General features: G+C 28.9%; 1 protein-coding gene across 5 annotated transcripts in view; it reads left to right on the top strand.

The window, feature by feature from the left end:
- LOC100160390 (nitric oxide synthase, salivary gland) overlaps nt 1–21,826 on the top strand; it is a 98,848-nt gene that overhangs the window by 58,571 nt on the left and 18,451 nt on the right. For all 5 annotated transcript variants that reach the window (XM_029488058.1, XM_029488057.1, XM_016808483.2 and 2 more), the window contains 3 exons: nt 13,253–13,415; nt 14,711–14,802; nt 19,875–20,016. In XM_029488058.1, coding sequence (XP_029343918.1) covers nt 13,253–13,415; nt 14,711–14,802; nt 19,875–20,016 — 397 coding nt within the window. The remainder of the gene's footprint in view (nt 1–13,252; nt 13,416–14,710; nt 14,803–19,874; nt 20,017–21,826) is intronic.

Here is a 21,826-nt window from a genome sequence, read left to right as displayed (position 1 = left end):
TCTCATTGGAAATAAAATCAACAAATAATTACTATCAAAAACTAATTTGTATATCAGATTACTCGTGTATGGCTGCTGTGTAAATTGTAATAATTATACATATTTTATGTTCATTAAAACTTTAGTATTATTCACTTTGTCGAAGTCATAATACATTTATAATAATATTAATAATCCTCATAAATTTAGTTCACTCGTGTTAATCTAAAGCGCTGTAGATATTAGGTATATAAAACGATACCAAAATTATATTTTACTTTGATTTAACATAGGTAGGTAGTAGGTACAATGTACATAGCTGGTGGCTAAATGTAAAATATCAGTTATATTGACATATCTATAATGATTAATGCGACTATTTTATATGTCACAATCCTATTGGATTGGTTTAATTCGCAGCAAAAAAATGTCCCCGTAACTCTTGTGTATTTTAAATGTTCCTGAGCTGCTTGTGCGTATTATCTCCGATATCTTTTTCATTGTTTTACTAGCATATACCGTGTACATGTATATGTTGTTCTTGATATTCCTCTCACACATTTCCTCTCAATCATACCTTTTGTTATTAAGTTGTGAAGTTTACCCCCCTCCCCTCCCCCCTCGCACTGTTGAGTTATTGTATTCTTTTTAAAATATGATTTCTAGCAATGTTATTTTCTCTATTACTATGTGTATATAATACGCCATCGTTTGTTTTCCTATTTGTACGACTTTCATCTCCAATACCTACTGCGTTTCAAGTGTTTCTATAGTATATTATATACTTTGATTTTTTTTTTTTGTTCAATGGTCGTATTATTTTTTAACATATGTTAAACGACCACTTTTTCATTACATTTTGAACATAATATTTGATGTTAATATATTGTTCTTTGGCATAAAAACTTCTTTTGATTATCTTATTCGAATTTAAATTCCATTTGTTAATCTACCTACCATGTATTTATTTTTTTGCTGGTTACAATTATATAGTACAAAACTAAAATGCACATTTTAGTTGTTGTACAGTTCCTACTTATTATAATTGGTGTAAAGATCATAGAATCGTAAATAATTAAGCAATTAATTATAAACTATAATAAAGATTTCCAAATTCTAATATTTATCATCATAATAATAAATATTGCTTTAAAATGTATAATAAAACAATGGTAATACATTGGCTTACGAGACAGCATGAGCTTAATACCACGCGCAGTCTCTTATCTTGTGTATACCTACGTACTTTATTACTACAACTACTTTTTTTTCCGAAATAAGTTAAAAACCTTTTTAAACTTTATTTAGGTTCCATAAGCATAGCTTGGTCAGGAGAAAATATACAACATAACATAATAGCTTAAGCCCCAGGTGGTTCGTCCATTTAGGTTCTATTAAGGTTTGCCGAGATTTAAGTTAAACACGGGCGTTGGATTAGAAGATCAATCGTAACCAAGTTGGCTTACTTAATTTACATCTCGCCTAACATATAAATCTAAAAGTTACAATGAATAGACATGGTTTAATTTAAATGATGAAGTTATGTTAAACTTAAAACAAAAACAGGTACACGTAGAGAATTAGGACAGAAAAGTTTTAGGATTATTTGTATTTGCTTGTCAGTGCATATACGATTTATAGCTACCAAAGCCACAATCTTACTCACGTTTCATGATATCTAAAATTTAAACAAACATTTTTTTTCTTCATATTTTTGAACATTTAGTTGATAGGTTTTCCAGTATAGTGAATTTTTATAAGAACCTATTTAATATGAGTCTTGTGATGTTCTCAATAAGTAAGGTATTTATCATTAGAACAAAAAGTTGTAACTTCATAAATATGTTTATTAAGCGTACTATTTCTCATTGTTTTATAATATATTCGACAACAAATAACTTTCTTATTATACCTACTGGCTTACTGCTAAATACAAATAAAAATAAATAGGTTTTATTTATCTACGTAATATTAATACTAATTTGTTTGTTGAACATTTCAATTATCTGAATACATATTTTAAGAATTATGTTATCTGAATATTTCATGAATAGCAATTTCAAAAATTGTTTATCCTACTCTATACATATATATTACCAATGGTAGGCATTAACTAGTTAAAAAGTTAATTTTTTTTAACTTTTTAACTTAACTAGTTAGTTTATTTTCTAATCAACTAATGAACTTAACTACTTAGTTTAAATTACAGGTGAAATTAAAATCAGTTGATTTAAAAAAAATCCATCAAGTTAAAAACATTTTGAAATTTTTCGTTTATACGTAAATATTACTGTCAGTATAAAATAAAAATAATCCAATACAAAAACACAAATATTTCTGTTCTTTTTCTTGATAACATAATTTTGTGTATATTCATATATTTTATTAAGTTGTAAATTATATATTATGCGAGTTGCAATAATAAATGTTTTTAAAAAATTAATCATTTTAAATTATAAATTGACAATTGTTATGTTTTAATGTTATATAACTTATATTATTCAATTGCTATATGATATAAAAAAATATATTTGTTAAATTATTAATGTTAGATGAGTAAGTATAGTTTAAATTAGTAAATAATAGTAAAGTAAAGTAAAAGGGTATACAGTGTACATTATGATAAAAGTTCAATAAAATTGTTTTTTGTAATTTATAAATTAGAAGCTAAAAAGACACATTCTCTCTTTATGTGATTTACATACTAATTAAAAAAAAAATAGATATAACTTTTTTTAAACTGAGTTAAGTTAATATTTTTTTCTATATTAACTTTTAACTTATCGATCTTGTGTCCACTTAACTTAACTTGAGTTAATTATTTTCATGAACTTGCCCACCTTTGTATATTACATACGTAATAATTGATAAATATTCCTCAACTCAGATGTCAATTTTACGCTTGTGTATGTACGAGTATTAAGTATTATGTTACTTCCCTATTGTAGAATATTGTGGTTTTTACAATAATTTGTGTACTTCCTACACATTTAAGATATAAATTAATTTTTGGCGGATTCGATTGCAAAGCCTTCTTTAAATACTACCTACCTAATATTATTATTTATTTTTTTGTTTATGTTTATAATAATTTTAATATTGGACAAAAAAAAAATATCTTTTAATATTGAGTTCCTTACAAGAGAACATTTAAAATAACAAGAAACAATAGGTGATAAGCCTAAATCTAAATAAATCTTGAAAATAAATGGTAGGTATAATAATTGTTATTTATTTAATTAGAAGTAATTTAAACAACTTATAATGAAATACTTATATGAGTTATATTCATAGAAATCTGCGTCGAAAATAAAAAAAATACCAATTTTGTATTCAGTATAGTTAACTTTATTCAATATTTATGCAAATTATATAATGATTTAACATTGAAATATTTATCACTATAGGTCGTTATTTATTTACATGCAAATTACTTTTTAGTCTTAAAAATATAATGCACTATTATAAGATATTCCACGGTAATTCGATTTTTTTTTCTTTTTAACTAAATCTATTTAAACGCTCCATTACCCTGACGTCTGGTTCACCATATTGCCATCATATATATAAGTGTATTACCAGCAGATCGCAAAGTAGTTATGCAATTTTTGATAATATATCAAAATAGTTTTATAGCTGTATTATATTATATTGTACATTAAAATAATATTATTAATTTACATTTTATTTATTATTTTAAGAATCAACAATTGTTGGTATTATTGTATTTAATGCCCGTGAAACGCCTCAAAAATTATTACTATTTACTCCAATAGCAACCAATAATCTATAATATGTGATCAGAATCGTTTCCCTGATTATTTATTATTGCTTTCAATATATATCATACAATACATACAACTAGGGTGAGAGTTTATTCTCAAAATAAATCGAAAATGCTTGTTGAAAATATGTTTTACAGACGATTTAATAGATTCTGAGTGTTAATAACCAGTCGTCAAAAAATACGAAATAAATCGTATTCAAATATAGCTGAGCAAAACAGGATTGAGAGTTTGTTTGTTCGTAAAAGTAAAAAAAAAAAACACTAGTTTTGATCGAACATTTTTTCTCAGTTTATTTATTTGAATAAGCCTATGTATTACGCCAAGATAAGTAAAACCATTAGCTGTACTCTGAATTTTAATTTCTCAAAAATAGAATGAGAAAGCAGCAACTATATGTAATAGTGAAGTGTAATTGTTGGTATTTTTTTTTTTTTTTAGAGCTAGGGGATGGTTTGGCATTTTTTAGAACATTAATAAGTGTTAAGAATAGTTCATTCAATTAATTTTTCAAACTGTAATTTATGATGGTAATTTTTATTTTTCCGCACTAGTTGTTCAAAAAATCTCAAAAATAAAGAAATAATAACTAGCCTATTAAGTATCTATTTACTTATAAATACATACCTCCCTTCGCTCGGAATTTAAAATATAATATATGTGTTTTAGCATATTTTAGTAACATTATTTAAATTAATGGTTTTTTAAAAATAAATAAAATATAATTTTTTTATACAAATTGTACACAAAACCATAGGTTACTGTGGCAGTAATAGCAAAAGGTGTCGTATAATATTGGTGTTATTGGGGTGCGAAAATACACGCAAAGCCATAATAATTTGATTCTGAGCGTGTTCTGAATTTAACATTTATACACTTATCATCTGCCACGGATAATGTTATTTATAAAACATAATATTACAAAGCGCATTTCGCATAACAGTAAAGTCCTTAACAGTTATTATTATAAGCAGGTTTCGTAGGTAGGTACCCATACGGCCATACAGTTGATAAAGGTGAGCAAAAAGTTGGTGCGCGTTTCCCATATTGGCGCGCGAGTAGATTATTATAATGCAAAAACTTGAGCTTTCACTGACGAATATGCCAGTATGAATGGCACGGGGAGGATGTGTTATTTTGGTGAAGCTATTATAATAATACAACACTATAGCAAACTATAGAAGTGTTATAGTAGAAATAGTGGTTTAAGCAGCAGTAGTATACTAAACTGGTATTGGCGGTAGCGGGTAAAACGTATTCACCTGGGGAACGAGTGAGTTATTATTAAGCGATCTAACAATATGATAGCTACAAAACTTCGCGGACGAACCAAAGTCAAAACGCAGTAGTGGTATGGGCGAGCATACTAAATAGGTAGCTGGTAACCGCCGGTCCGATAAATCACACACGCACACGCACTGGCACACGTAGGAATCGCTTATATAGAAAATGGATAGGGATCAATGGTTAACGAAAGGAAATGAAACGTAAATGACCGAAACCTTCCGGCGAGAACTTTTAATACAAAAAGCTACTTTCTTTTAACGTTTTTCCGAAAAACCGTTCTTGGATCTTCTCCCAGTAGAATATGTGTTGTCAGATTTTTCGTTCCAAATGATTAAATGCGTTAAGCCGACCGCCACTGCCGACACCGCCCGCACCAACGCCACTGACTAATAGTAATTCGGTGAAAAATAGTAACGTACCTATATAATTTAAACGACACACATACCGTATAAACACGTTGTACAAGGGGTGTGTGACGTGTATGTATGTGCGTGCACATAGATACGTTTTGGGCGTGATATTGGAATTGAACCATAATATACGTATTTTAGGTACCGATTTATTTATACGACACTCGTTTGAAACAGATTCGTTCGTACGAGGATACAATACTATAAAAAATAATTGAGGTGCACAAAAATCATATTTTGTACAACAGAAAAGTGAAAATGTGATTTATTTCAATTATTTCAAACCAGTTGATTCGCAACACTAAATGGTAAAAACGTTTAAATTTTTTCCTCGCTGTCATTAAGATAAAAATAAATATCATGTGACCATATAATATTATTATAATACTATTAGGTATATCGTTATTTTTATTTGTTTACTATTGACCTATTATGTGATTGCTGTGCATAAAAAATGTAACTCATAAACAGTAATGCGTCGCGCGCGTTTAAGCAATTTTCTGCTAACCATATTGTTAGCTTTCGTGATATGGCCTTTCGTGATACTACTTGATACGAGAAAATTATTACGACCCAGTATATATGCAAATATTCTAAGGGGAAAAAACCTACTACTTTATATGGGTAATAAAAGCCGTATACTTTAACGGAGACACCAGCAATTTACCCGATTTGGCACGAAGTATTGTTATGCACTTGTGCCCTTATTATCCGATGTATTCATTATCCGTATAGAGATAAGACGACAAACTTGGTCGGCCGCGAAGTGATGAATAACGATTACCCGTTTACTAAGTCTAAAATACTTATGACAGTTTTATACTCTTATAACAATATTGCGTCTATTATAACTTAGCATATTAATAATAATAATATTAAAACTAAAATTAGCTATCAACTACTCAACTATACGTTATTTTTCATTTCATTATTTCGTTACAAATTCACAACTATAATAAGTCGACCGAATAGAAATAATATTATATAATAATATAATTCTTTTTTTTTTAATAAATTATTAGTAGTTTAATGTACTTAATATTGTATAACGCAACACGGTTTATTAAAGTAATATGCTAACAGACCGTTTCGTTGAGTATAATATACACCGTAATTTATTTCACATCGATTATAATAATTTTACAATTTTTCATTTTCATCGAATTTCCTTCGTGTTGACACCAACCAACCCAACGATTTTCGACGTATAATATTATGCCTATATATTAACAACACACAATCAGACGATAGTTGGATACTTATACATATTATACATATAGATAAAATATCATACGCGACGAGTCATTGTTTAAATTATTTAAATAAAAGCAAAGTTTGACTTAAGCCAACAAGCTATAATACTCCGGACAAAGTACCAATTCAGAATGCCATTTGTTATTGTGAAAATATTGTTGTTGGGAGGTCATTTTATGCACTGTTACACTCGTTAAGCGATTACTCGCTACTCATTCGCATGGTTAAATAATATAAGAGATGAATTCATACACGTCCGTACATTAACGAAGAGTGAACAAAATCATCCGAACTTTTGTTGGACTTAAACATTAGTATTTCACTTTTAATGGATTATTTACATAATCGTGGAGTGTTGGCGAAATCAGTGGATGGGCGTTTTAAATAATATCTGCAAAAACATCGTCTGAACGAGAATTCGCGATTATTCAAATTATTCACTTGACTTTAGAACCGGTTACTTTAGATTTCGAATCGTTGTAAAACAACAATATTATTATTATCGTTAGATTCCTTAGTACTGAATATCCCATTGCTATTATACGTTAATCATAATAAATACGAGTGGAAAATATTAAAAAAAGAGGTACACGATGTGTAATAATATACGTATAATAGTACATTCGTGCGATATTATCTAATATTGTGCTCATCTAAACATTCGTATTCAAATTGCTAAATAGAGCTGCTAAAAGATAAAACTATCTCTGTTTATATTATTATATTTTTACAGCTACATGCCTATTATGGTACTGAGCGATTCTATTCTTAAGACGAACAGTCCTCAACTGCAGTAATATGCGTCTAACATATTATGTTAATGTTAAAACGGTATGGGATCCATATAGATTCCTATATTTTGCAGGTGTGAAGCACATTAAGATAAACACAAATGTCCGTGGATCAAAAGCCATTTAAACGTCATCGTGTAAACATGCATTATAATATAATGGTTAAACGATAAACATTCATCACGCGTGAAGAAATGCCTGGAAAAGATTTCGGACACGTTTCACATAATGTTGTTATTATTATTACCATACTCAAATCCTACACCATAATACCTATACGTTGGATTAGGTTGTAAATTATTTGAGTACCAGTATTTAAATTCATTAATTCTCGATTATATTTCCATGAAGTGTTTTTAACACGAATTTAATCGAAAATTATACTTATATATCGGTTTTTGATAGCTATTTTTACATGTTTACGGGACACCATTATACCACTACCTACAAACTATCTATGCTACAAACTATCTATGACTAAAAATTATAATAATATCTTATATACCTACAGATTACAGAAAAAATATTATGCTTAATATTAAATATTATTATATTGTTGGTTATAACTTATAACTAAAGAGCGGGGGGACGGAGTGGCCGAGCGGACTAAGGCGTCGGTTGTGACGCGTACCGGCGCCGGTTCAAAAACCTCGGCCGCGGGTGGCATTTTTCTTCGGGCATGTCACGGTGTCCGGAGAGAAGTGCCGCCATCCCCCACCCGGGCATGGCAGGTACGGGTGCCCAATAAAAAAATCTGCCAAACTGAGTAAAAGTGTTTAAAACCTAGAGTACCATCCCACACAGTAAAAACCACCCAATGGCCTAAGTTGCCGCGGGTTAATTAATAATAATAAAAAAAAAAACTAAGGAGCTAGCTATGCGTACTATACTTTGTTTATCCGTTAGACCAGGGATCGACAACCTTTTTACTTACGCGACATTTTTTTATCAGCTTTTCATTGAGAGCTGCATACAAAATATGGATATAGCAACAATCATATTATGAGTTTCACATTGCAAGGAGGTTGTCCTTCTTAACTAATTTTGAATTAAATACATTAGTTGAGAAAATTTAAAAATTATTATTAATACCTGCTCATGTCGTAGTACCTCCACTGGGAGGCCTCTACAGTCTGTCTAATCTGCCTTTTTATTTTTATATTGGATGTTGATATTCTTAAAACTGCATTCACGTGTCAGTCGCTTAATTATGAATAACATTTATAGAATAGTCGTTAAATGGTCGATTACACTTGGATATCATTTCAGCAACTCAAAAACTAGCGCCACGTACTCGTGATTTTTTTTTATTATGTTGTAATTTAAAACTATTTTGTTGATAATTTAATGAACTTTTTTAATTATTTATTTTAATTTGTCTAAGATTAGATCATCAGTGAGACTACCAAATTTTAATTTATGCTCTTTTTCATAGTGACGTTTGACCAAGGCCCGCAGGGGAGGGTGGGCCACCCCCCCCCCCCCGATCATTTAGATAATACCTAATTTGTATAGCATTTTATTGCATTTATTTGCATTTTATATAGCAGTCTAAAAGGGCGATAAGGAGGACTAATAACTGATAAGGTGCCACAAAATTGTAAAATTTTTTTACGATGTGATATAAAAACAGAATTTATGGTAAATGTAAGTAATTTATGGTATTTTTTCACTGCCCCCCCCTCCTCCAAGAAAAATTTCTGCGGGCGGCCTTGTTTTAACATCATACTCTTTTACAGATAAAATAGTTTTTTGGCAAATTAAACATAACAGTTTACCTTTATTTTCGATAAAAAAATATAAATCCGTCCGTGATTCATTGACACTAAGGCCATGACCAGATAAGTATTTGTAGTAATCGACGACATTTATACATTATATACGAATTACGAATATACAATAAGATTACGACATTACGTTCTCGTTTATAGCTTATCTCACATCGTTATATTATAATAGACATGATTCGAATTTATTTATTACAATTTAAGATATAAAATTAAAATTCTAAACACCATGAAATATATTTGGAGGACCTCAGCAAAAAGTTCCGAGGACCGAGCCGCTGAGGGCTGTGGGTCGCCGGTGTCTGCGTTAGACCATAGATCAAAACATTGATATATGGAAGCTAAATTTTAAAAAGTCATCAATCATTAAACGGTTATTGTTTTTCTGTCTAGCAGCACTTCAGCTAAGCTGTCTATAAACGCTACTTGAAAGTCGAAACTAGATCGAGCGTGACCTATATTAGTATTAGTATTCAATATTCATTGTAAAGTAATAAACAGTGAAGCCTCTAAAATACCAGACACTTTTGGTCACTGACATTTTGTCCACTATTCGGAGTTATCCGCTATTCAAATGGTTCAGTATGTTGGTTGTTATAAACTGATCAGGTTTTAAGTACAGGCGAGTAAACTCTCTAATCAAATATTCCCTCTCCAATAAAATGCGAAAACTTGATGTATCAAAAAGCAGAATTCCTTCTCGCAATAATTATCTGGTTCGAGTATTGGCTAAGCACGAGAAAATAATATCGTGTGCTATAAATTGTAATATTTTCCACTGTTGTGATGAATTGTAAACACTTGCTATTTGGTAAAAAAGTATTTGTGTACTATGTTGAAGCTTGAATACATCTCCGATTCTATAGTATGTGTTTGAGAAGTATTTACATTATCTGTTTTCGCTTTATTTAATATATTCCTCAACCAGTCTTTCAAAAGTATTTTTTATAACACCACCATGTGGTGCAAACGCAGTACTATTACAACACTAAAATATAATAATAATCATTATTATTATCATAATATAATATATATATTATATATCAAAGAAACCACTTTTCGTCACAATACCTCCCACACCCGCCACCCAACGTGTCATCACCGCCGAGCGACACCAACCGAGTGGGTGAACAGGGAACAACGGTCGCCACGTGTCATACACCGCGAGAACGATAAATTATAATAATCATAATAATAATAATAATAATATATAAACGTGCCACAGGTAATTATATACCTAATCTCGATATAAACCTTCTCAGACGGCGTCGTATTATATGCGTTTCTTGAGCTCGCGAGAAGGGAAGAAAAGGACTATTATTAATACGCGGGAGAGACCGCGTCGTATCGTTATACCCATTCAGTCACAATAAATTCGTCGCTGTGTGCTACATTGCTACCGTGCACTTGCATAGATATATAATAATAATAATAATATAGTAATCCACGGAGAGACGTCGAGAGCTTATTTTCTATTCCCCACACCCCACCCCTGTGCCACACCCATCACGCCACGTCTAACCATCGTTGTTTTCCGTCGCAATGATAAAATAATTGTCATTACCTCTGTAATATTATATTATTATCATTGTATTATTTTATATGTCTATACCACGTACATGTATGCGACATGAGTTGTATAGGTAGGTACTTGTATATACACAATACACGGTACACGCAAAACAATTATTAGAATAATAACAATGATAATTTCAAATACCCATGCAGCCCGCGGCTATATTATAATATTGTATATTATACAGAGTAGTAAATAGTTCTCTTATCACTAAAACGCCATTTCCTCGGGAAATTTATGTGTTTTTGAAAACTTTTTATATATAATAATAATTTGAAGTTATTTATACAACACGATATTTTTTTTCGTTATCATTGTTAAGTTTTTATTTTTATATTTTTTAAATGAAAACACATTTATAATTTCATACCCCGAACCAATAATCATTTAGAGTTCAGATGAATGGAAAGCGCACCAACATTTTGAGGTGTACTACAGTGCTACTCCACGACTTCGCTCAACTGCTGTTTCAGAAGATTAATTATTAAGAAATGCATATTATTGTCAGCTTAAAAGTAAAATAGTTCAAAAATGATAACAATAAAAATAGTATTATAAAATATATAGTTTGTTTCTGAAAATTGCTGTGTAGTAATGACTTGGATAAAAAAATGTTTTTAACAACACAAAAATATACCCAGAAAATTACAGTTTACCGGTAAAATAAGCTCCTCGTGTACTTTTTACACTTAAAACGCGTTTGAATGTCAAACACATGTATAATAAATGTAAATAATAATAATATATTGTTATAATCATCATCGCGCGATCGTTCGCTGGTTTCAGTAGGTAGACATTTCTCCGTTTATCGGCCGAATTGAATTTGTGTGGCGCAATTTTTTCGAAGACTTCGATCGATAAACCCGCCGTACGAGGAAAATAATATATTTCAGCGTTAAATAACTACATCCAAAAATAAATAGACCACATCATCCCTGCAAATGGTACGATAATTAAACAATAATCGTAAAGGTCTACGATGACAACATTGTAAGGGATCGGCACGAAACCTAAAATCACGAATTGTTTTACTTGGATATAGCAATAGTTGAGTACATTTAGCAGAAAACAACATGGATACTAGTAAAATGGGTGGCAATAATTCACACGTCTGACCACCACCTGCACCGACGTCGCCAGGTGGTCAAAACATTTTTATTTTAAACATTTCATGGATCGCAAGGTGTAGGTGAGGTACTACTAGGTATACTTAACCTTCTAGCCACCGTGAGGATATCGTAAGGCGTAATAGCTATCATGTTATTTCGTACATACGACGTATATTCTGTCGAACCCGGTGTCCACTTACATATAGTGGCAAAATGCTTGCGCTTGTACCTATATAATACATGTGAAATTTTCCACTCTATCACCTTTTCATATTTATTTGTATCATATAGCCCATAAAAGATTCAAATAAAGAAAATGTCCATAATCGTATGCCTACAACTCACTATTTTAAAGTAATCAATATTTGCCTAACACGTGCTTGACGGTATGTAAGTTTTATAATTATAATATGACCTGCACCAGTAGCACTCTGAAAAGGGTGTTTCTGGGCCAAGGCACCCCACCCCCCCCCCCCCCTTCAACTGTAGCACAGTACATTTTTGATAAAAAAAATGTTATGGTATTAATATATTATATTAATTATCAATGACTCATTAATATGAATTATAATGATTTTTAATATATATAAATGCACAAAAAAAAATCTATACCTACCTAATGGAAATTCATTTTTTGATTTTACCTCTCCCGCCACATAAACAACATTGCTTGTGCCACTAGGCTGCACATTCCCTACCTGTTAATGTAAAGTTGTATAAAAATTCAAAAAAATGCTAGCTAAGCAAATAAACATTTTGAAAACATTATATTACTCCATCTAATCACTTCTAAATTCTAATTAGGTTATTTAGTTAATATGTGAGTTTGTAATTTGTATTGTACGAGGTTACACATGGTATAAAATTATTTTAAACAGGTTGTATAAAAAAAATATATTAGTTAATATTATTAGAAAATTAATTTGATATTTAAGAATATAATTAACTATGAATTGTAATTATTAGTTATTACATTATTTTAAACTAAAAATATTTCTAGTCACTACGTGTATCAGGATTGGTAGCATGACTTTGAACATTAATTTACTCCAAAATAATTCTTGAATTAATGTAGTTTTATGTTGTATTAAGCCATTTTAAAATTGGCCATGAGTTTTATAACCTGGACTCAGTTTTTATTAATTTAAGGTACTGCAAGATTCAATACGATTTAGTACGGTATTATAATATAATAAAAAAAAACAAAATACCGTATTTTTACATCTCTAGGTTTTAGTTAATCATTTATTTTACAACGGCTTTCATTTTTACAGGTCCAATACTCCAGCGTACGAGACCAGATGGGAACAAGTACAGCAAGAAGTTAATTCTACTGGTACTTATCAACTTACAGAAACTGAATTGGTATTTGGTGCCAAATTAGCGTGGAGGAATTCTGCCAGATGCATCGGACGAATACAATGGGCTAAACTGCAGGTTCGTTTATTCATATAAATGTTGTAACTATTAAAAGGAGACATAGAGTTGTATTTGACGTATATTTACGTTAAGGTATAATAATAATAATAAAACTTGAATATTTCTGTAATATTATTACAGTAATATTGTAAGGAATTTTAGATCATAATACTTATTATAAAGGATTCCAGTAACGAAAATCATTTTCGGACAGCATGAAATATAAAAACGTAGGAAACAAAAACATTTGCAAACTCCGACGGAAATATTTTACATTTTATTAAATAATTTTTTTTTAAACAAATATATATATACAATATATATATGTAATATATTATATTATATATTATGCAATTTTGCAACCATTCTACACTCTCACTGTGCGTGGATCTTATTCTTCACTGGGTTACATAATATATAGTTTGACGATGGTGGTATATCTACCATATATTATTTAAATGTTCGTGAAAAATAAAAATGTCAATGAAAACATTTTTTTTTTTTTAAGTTGTAACTTTAAGGCTACGCACGGATCATTTTTAACACATTCTGCTGAATACGCATCAATGGTTCTAAACATCCATTCAATCAAGACTATAATCGTTTTCTTTTACTAAGTCATCTATACAGTTAGATTTTGAACCCAAATCCATTGAGTATTCACGGGGGATTGAGAAGAAAACATTTGAACATACCGATGATAAGTTACTTGTCGGTGGTTATCACGAATAAAACGTACATAATCTCATTCTGGTGTGTTAAAAATGAATTGAACTATATACATTTGTCTGGTAGATACGTTTTGTACAGTGCCAGATAATAAAAATGAATAATATTATACGTAAAATGCATCGTATGAAATTCCTATAGGTATAAATAAATAATGTATCGAAATCTATATTGCTCTTAGTATTTAACTGTATTATTTTTAAACACTATGACTCGATTTATTGTACATTACAAAATAATGTTTACTATATAATACGAATGTGCATAACATCATACCATAATAATATGCTAGTGAACATATTTTGTAGAATGCCAATTAAAAGCATATATTTTAACATTTTAAACAATACCTAGGTAATTATTTAACTATTTTAGTACAAATAACTTATAAAGTATAATATACATTTTATATCATCAAACATTTATATCGAAAAATATTTCATTTTTTCATTAAATATCTTTAACGTTGCCTGGCCCAGACTCCATAAATCGTTACTAATACGCCCAATTAATCATTCTAAAATTATTTCGAATATATTATACATACTTTCTGAATTTATACACAATTGTTGTTTATTTTTCAGATGTTTGATTGTAGATCAGTGACTACGACTAGCAACATGTTCGAAGCAATATGCAACCACATCAAGTACAGCACAAACAAGGGTAACATAAGGTTTGTAACCAAAATAAACATTATTCACAATACACGGTACAAGTATTTAACATTTATCAAAACACAAATCATTCATCCATGACCACTATAAAATACCTATCTATGCATGTATATTAGCATATTAAACAAAATTCTGGAAGCAAAACCTCTCAATTTATTCTTCTTCAAACCCTTATTATACACCGATGTTATTGTTGTTGTTGGTGGTGGTGGTGGTGGTGTTATATAAATAGCATCGTCGAGTAGTCCGATTTCAGTATGCGTTTAATAATTTAATTTGCATACGCAAACCAGCGTGCGATACTTCTCCACTTCATCTAATACAGACAGAATTAAATTCTACAAGTTTGATTAAACTGTCAGCTATTGATTGGATGTACCACATGAACCCGTTCTTGTCACCTTTATTCTTGTGGATTTCGTTGTAACCAACACATTTGCATATATCGCGGAGAATAAATCGTATCTTAAATCCAAAACAGATATTTCACGTCGTTTTCTAACTAATAATTGATATGACAATACCGTGTATGTAAATTAAGTTTAAGTCGGCTATAAATATGATCAGAAAAAATTTAATTCTTGGGTTATATTTCTACCTTAAATATGCCTTAAATATATATATGTATATTGTAAAGTTTATAAAATCTAATAAGTTATAAGAAACAAATAATAATATTATATATAAAACAAATTAAAGAATCAAATAACTAGGTACAATATTATGAAATATTTTAAATATGTGACTTTTTTGTTAAATACTGGGAATATTTATTTATTCATATCAAAAAGAATTATAGGTACCTACTATATTACTGTACAATATAGATAAAATGAAATATCGATGTCACTATGACAGATACCAAAATAATCTACTAACGACTAACGAATAAAAACCAATAGGTTTTCTTCTTATAAAATCGTAGGTCGTGGCATACAAATCATGATTTTATTTTAAAACTGAATGATCATTATAACGTGTAGTGACATATAATAACATTTCGTATGCAGTTACCATTACCATAAAAATCGATATTCTATAATACTAAGAACAAAATTATAGGTAAAAAGTCTACTTCATACGTGTGAATGTTTTATCCATTTTTTTTTAACTGTATTTTAGTTATTCTACCACGATACATAAAAAAAAAATTGGTTTTGTTAGAAACTGATATAGTGCCTAATAACAAAAAAATAAAAATAAGGTGTCATATATCTTTTAACTTCAAATTTACTGCTTAAATGAATATTTCATGAGGTTTTCTTCTATGATTTTATTCTTATACCTACTCAACACTTATGATAAAATTATTTTTAGTGCCTTTTTTAACATATTGGCATTTGTAAACAATGAAAAAAAAACAAATACTTTTAATAAATGATAGTATTTATAGATGCAATAAATAAAAATGATACGATAAGACGTAATAGCAAGGTGGAAATATATACATATATATATATATATATATATATCCACCTTGCGTAATAGATTATTGATTGAGCGATTATGGAATTAGAAATAAATCTATGATAAAATATTGTGTAATAATTGAGATTCAAAAGTAATTTACGCATATCGAGATTGTAATTATGTTGATTTTTTAAAATGGTTTGATTAAAGTTGGACTAGATTTTGGAGATTTTGCACTATTATTAGGTAGATTGTTGCATAAGTATATTTTATATTTATGAACATTTCATTTTATAAGTAGATTTTTGTAGTTTTTTTTGTTGTTGAGTATTTACTATCTTTATTAGATTTGGTTGTAGCCTGTGGGTCATCCTTAAACTATTGCCTGTGATCACGATTGCAGTGATCGCGTTAAGGTTTGACTTTCAAATCGTTTTAACACTAGTCAGTTGTCTGTAATCGCTGTCATATTAGACACAACTTGTACAATTTAACGACAATTACGCTAGAACGGCAGATACCATGACATCAATGACACCGTGGATACTATGAGGTTTTTTTTTAATATGAAATGAAATAGAAATATAATATATAAAAAAAGCGGGTAAGTGAATGTCGCTCTGCTGTACAGTAGGTTACAAGTGGGTCACTGTATAATGGATTGTATAAAATTTGAATTCAATGATACCTATCTTATCATTGTCCTATCCTATCTTATCACGAAAAACGAATCTAAGTGGAGACTGTTTGTCTAGATATTTTATATAGTTATTATATTTTATTATAGCCTGTAAGTTGAATTAATATTATAAATAACAACAAAATAACTAAAATAGTTATTTTTATTTTTATTCGTTTCTATGGTGATAAATAAAGCGTTAGAAATCAAAATCCCATTTTTAGCGGTTTTTTGTAATTTGTCGGTGGTTTTTCCCGTGTAATTAAATAACTATTGAGAAAATCGAAAAATGACTTCTCTAATAACTATTAACTAATAAGTACCATCTTGATCCAATTTGCTAAAAGATAAGATAAGATATTATTATGTTGAAATCGAAGAACTCCTTCTGGTAGAAATTTTGTATAAAGAATAAAAAAAAAATAAAATAAAATAAACATTATTCTAAAACCACTAGATCCCTCACTCCACTCAGAATCAAAAATTTAATGACCTCGCAGTTGTTGATACTTTCAAAATATCTCTGAATGGTTGTCTATTCACCACTTGAACCCGCATAAAACAACAGAATAATATTCTTTTTTTTTCAGTGTAAATGGAGTATTATCGATGATGACAAAGGTGTATGATATGCGTTCTAATTAATAATTATAACCTTATTTATATTAGGTTGGAACAGGTAAATTCTTAAACCAATTTCAATTAGTAACAATTTATTATTTTCAGTCAATTATCATAAAAATAAGATTGTGCAAGTGCAATCAAAGCAGATACAATCAACGGCCAATTTCCAAACGAATAATTCGTAAAATTATTTGACTTAGTATAGAAATATAATATTAGTAGCAAGGTGTTATTTAAAAGTTTTATCAACTGAGAATGCATTAAATGAGATTTAATTTCCTGCGTCACCTAATATCGCTCGCGCTTATTCCAGCCTACGGTATAATAATATAATATATTATATATGTATATAAAATATAAATACGATGAACTCGAAGTTGGAAGTAAAGTGGAAAGGATTTTGCATATAGGAATACCAATGAACTTGAAAACTTTCTTATTAAGACAGTTTTGCCAGAAAACTTTACATTTTGTGCAATTATTTTAAACAAAACGAGCGTATCCAAAATTAACATTTTCCACACTATTGTCAATCTTAAAATCTAATATATAAAAATTAAACATGTTAAAACTTCAAACTCGTTAAAATGATAAAATCTACTTCCAGCGTAAAAACTATAGATACTTTATTTTCTACTAGAATGTATTACTCATAATATTATTGTCATGAAAGTCACAGGTACAAAATGCTTTTTCAACAAAATTATAGGTATCGGTTTTTAACTCGAAAAACAGTTCATTCAACAATAATACCTGCTTCTGTGCAAAAAGGCATCTATTCTCAGAATACATTTTTTTTTTTTAAATTCAATTTACTATTGTTACGTTTTTCTACACACAGAAGATTTCTCAAATTGTTTTCGACTTCACTTTTATATACTTCAATGCTAAATTCTAGGATTTTCGTTGACTGATTATAAGGAATTTTTCAATTCTTTAGATAAATTTATTGAAAAAAAAAAACATTTAACTATAGGTCGTTAAAAAAATATTAACAACAATATACATAAATTATCAATTACGAATACTGAATTTATTTTTATCAACACAGACTTTTTCCGCTCAAGATTTTTGGTTTTACAACACTTTATTAAAAAGTTACAAAGATGAATTGAAAAGTTTCAACAGTCACTTACAATTTACAAAGTTTTGAAAGGATAAGTCTATAAGTTTCTCTCTTGTAAAAACACAGTAGGTAATGCGGTTGAAAGAACTTGTCACATTTTATTTTTTTAGTCAACGAAACGATTCTATTTACACTAAATACTTGTTATTTTAATTATGTTGAACATAACTTAAATAAACTATAAAAAAAATGTTTATATTTTTAAGTGAACATAATTAACTATGTAGTGATCCATTCATTAAGAGCCAACAATCAGTTTTTAAGTTCAATGTTTACGTAACACCACTTTGTTTAACCACAAAATGTTAAATTATAATACATTTTGATTGCAACTGTTAAGTTTTCTTTTGATGGTTTTGTTTTATTATTATTCGTCTTTCTGTTCGATAATAAGTACACTTTGAAGTTACAATTCTTATTTTTTTTCTTTTATCAACAGATATTTAGAATATTGTTTTTGTTTTTAAATAAAATATGAATGCTTATTGTATAAAATACATTTTATACAATTTGTATTCCTTTATTTATTTACTATCAAAAGTGATTATGGGTGTAGTGGTATACTTTAATTACATATATATATATATACTTTTATACCACAAAATAATTTGATTTGTATAGACTTAATTACAAAAATACATACAATATCTATTATGAAAGTATTATTAAATTATCAGTTAGAGTTTTACAGTAGGTAGCAACGTGTCTAAACTATCATAATATTTATGATATTATGTTTACTTTTAGATTCTGAGCGGAGCGATGAATGTATTAATTTTACAATGATGTGTATTATTATTTTTATGTCGCTTATTACGTTTTAGGACAGTAAAATGCTTAGATTTTTTTCTACAGTATCTTCTCTGATAGGAAAGTGAATCTATTTGGTACTTTGGTGGGGGGGGGGGGGGGGAATAGTAAAAAATTCTAAATAGTATTCATAAGCGCCGTGAAAAACAAAAGAGTACTGATCAAATAATTTATGACGAATTGACGAATAATATATTTTTATTTTTATATTTTATAATTGTTATACACGTGTTTAGTAATTTTTCAACAAGTATAACTTATTATAGTAAAATATTGAACTTTATAATTTGACCGAAAAAGGATGGATACGATTTTGAAATGTTTGGTCCAAAAGGATCTCGCATGTTCAAAGATATAATAAGCTTGTGTCAATAAAATAATCTTAAACATCATACTTGATAATCAAATATTTATGTTTATAGATCAGCTATAACTGTATTTCAACAAAGGACCGATGGTCGGCATGATTTTCGTGTTTGGAACTCTCAACTAATTTCTTACGCCGGATACAAACAACCAGATGGAACAATCATTGGCGACCCGATGAACGTAGAATTCACTGACGTAATGTTACTTTAAAAAAATTAATATACTTTTTATGTCTTTTGATCGTAAATAATAATCTTTCAAATTTCGATTCTTATATTAGGTAACTGTGAAAATAATACAGTATTTGTTTACAAAGTATCATACAGGTATAGTGGTGAATAGTAAGACCGGACGTATTTCGATCCCGCCGATTTTATATAAATTCCACCGTTTTTAAATCAATTCCACAGCTATTGATTCGGTCGAGCCTTAAATTTAATATAATAAATAAATATTTAAAATTATAAACTAAGAAAAGTGCGTTGTAATTGTTATTCGTTGTGTAACGTATATCGTATTGTGTATCGTATTATGCAAATAGTTGCTTTACATTATATACAAGCTGATTAACCAAGCATATTCACCCCCTTTTTTCCTTTAATAATGAAACTATTCAAATTTTTATTTTTGGAATTTAATATTGAGAATGATAATATAGAGGCCTATGGTGTTTTTAAAATTTTGGTGATTAATATTAAATAATTATTAATCCATCATCATTAATAATTTATGAAAATGGTTAAACTATAATAAATACCAATATTACATCTGTTTAATATATTTACAAACCATTTTTAAGGACTATTATCCTTAGAATAAACATTTTAATAACTTGGAAACAACTCGTTCAAATTTTTACTCGGGTACCTCTACATGGACATTTTCAAAATAATAATCCACTTACAATTTACAGAAAAAAATAGCAGTTCTAATTTGAAAAACTAAAGTTTGTATTGCCACATGGCACTCCTTAAACAGTACAAAAAGATTCAAAAATTCTTTGAGTATATTTAAATATTTCAAAAATCGAAATTTGAATAATTTCTTTACCTATTAAAGGGGAAAAATGGTGCTGTGCATGCTTCGTGAATCGCCTTGTATATATATACTTTTTTTACTAAATTATACATAGTAATTGGATTTTAAATTCGAAACGTATCTATTCCATATAAACCTTGAAAATGTGTTATTTTAAAATAAATTACACATTATATTAATACATAATTGGCGAAATTCTGGTGAGCCATTAAATTAATACATTTTTTATACAACTCTGCATTACGACATGCGGGTTCTATCAGTTTAGATTCTGAGCGGAGCGGAGTCAATTTAAGACTCACTGTAATAGATAGGTAAATATAGTATGAACAGTAGCAAGTGGAATCAATAGCCGATGGAGTCGGTTATACCTTTTTTTTTAAAACTGGATGTTTTGGCGGAATCGATAAATTCGCGTATGAACTTCTATTACATTTTTACCTACCCTCACATTTTGGGTATAGTATGTTACCTACTTATCAATATATTATAGTAATATTGTCTTACTAATCATTATTGTAGTATTGTACTATACATACTAACTATATACACGGTTTATATATTAATATAATTGTTCCAACAAATTTGTTGAAACAATCTAAGGCCAGTCTTTTCTCTTATTTCGTTCATAAATTCGTCAAAAATCGTAGAAGATTGATGATAATGACAAGACTACCACCATAAATTATAAATCATTATACTCAAAGATGTCATTTAGTTTGAATTTAAACTGGACTTGACCACATATTGTCAAAGACCTTCAATTGAAACGAAAATATTATTTCACAAAAAAAAAAATACATTTTTAAATAGGATAAACCCAAATACGCAATAAAACGGACTTAAACTGAAATAATGTAATATATATTATGTCTATTAGTATCATTGATATTGGTCTCTAGAATATTGTTATACCTACCTACTACGAATTATTTCTTAATCATTATTAAAACATTTATCGCATTAG

This window comes from Acyrthosiphon pisum, chromosome A1 (genome assembly GCF_005508785.2).
Source record: "Acyrthosiphon pisum isolate AL4f chromosome A1, pea_aphid_22Mar2018_4r6ur, whole genome shotgun sequence".
In the NCBI taxonomy this organism is placed as follows: domain Eukaryota; kingdom Metazoa; phylum Arthropoda; class Insecta; order Hemiptera; family Aphididae; genus Acyrthosiphon; species Acyrthosiphon pisum.
This window is presented reverse-complemented; position numbering and strand designations above follow the sequence as displayed.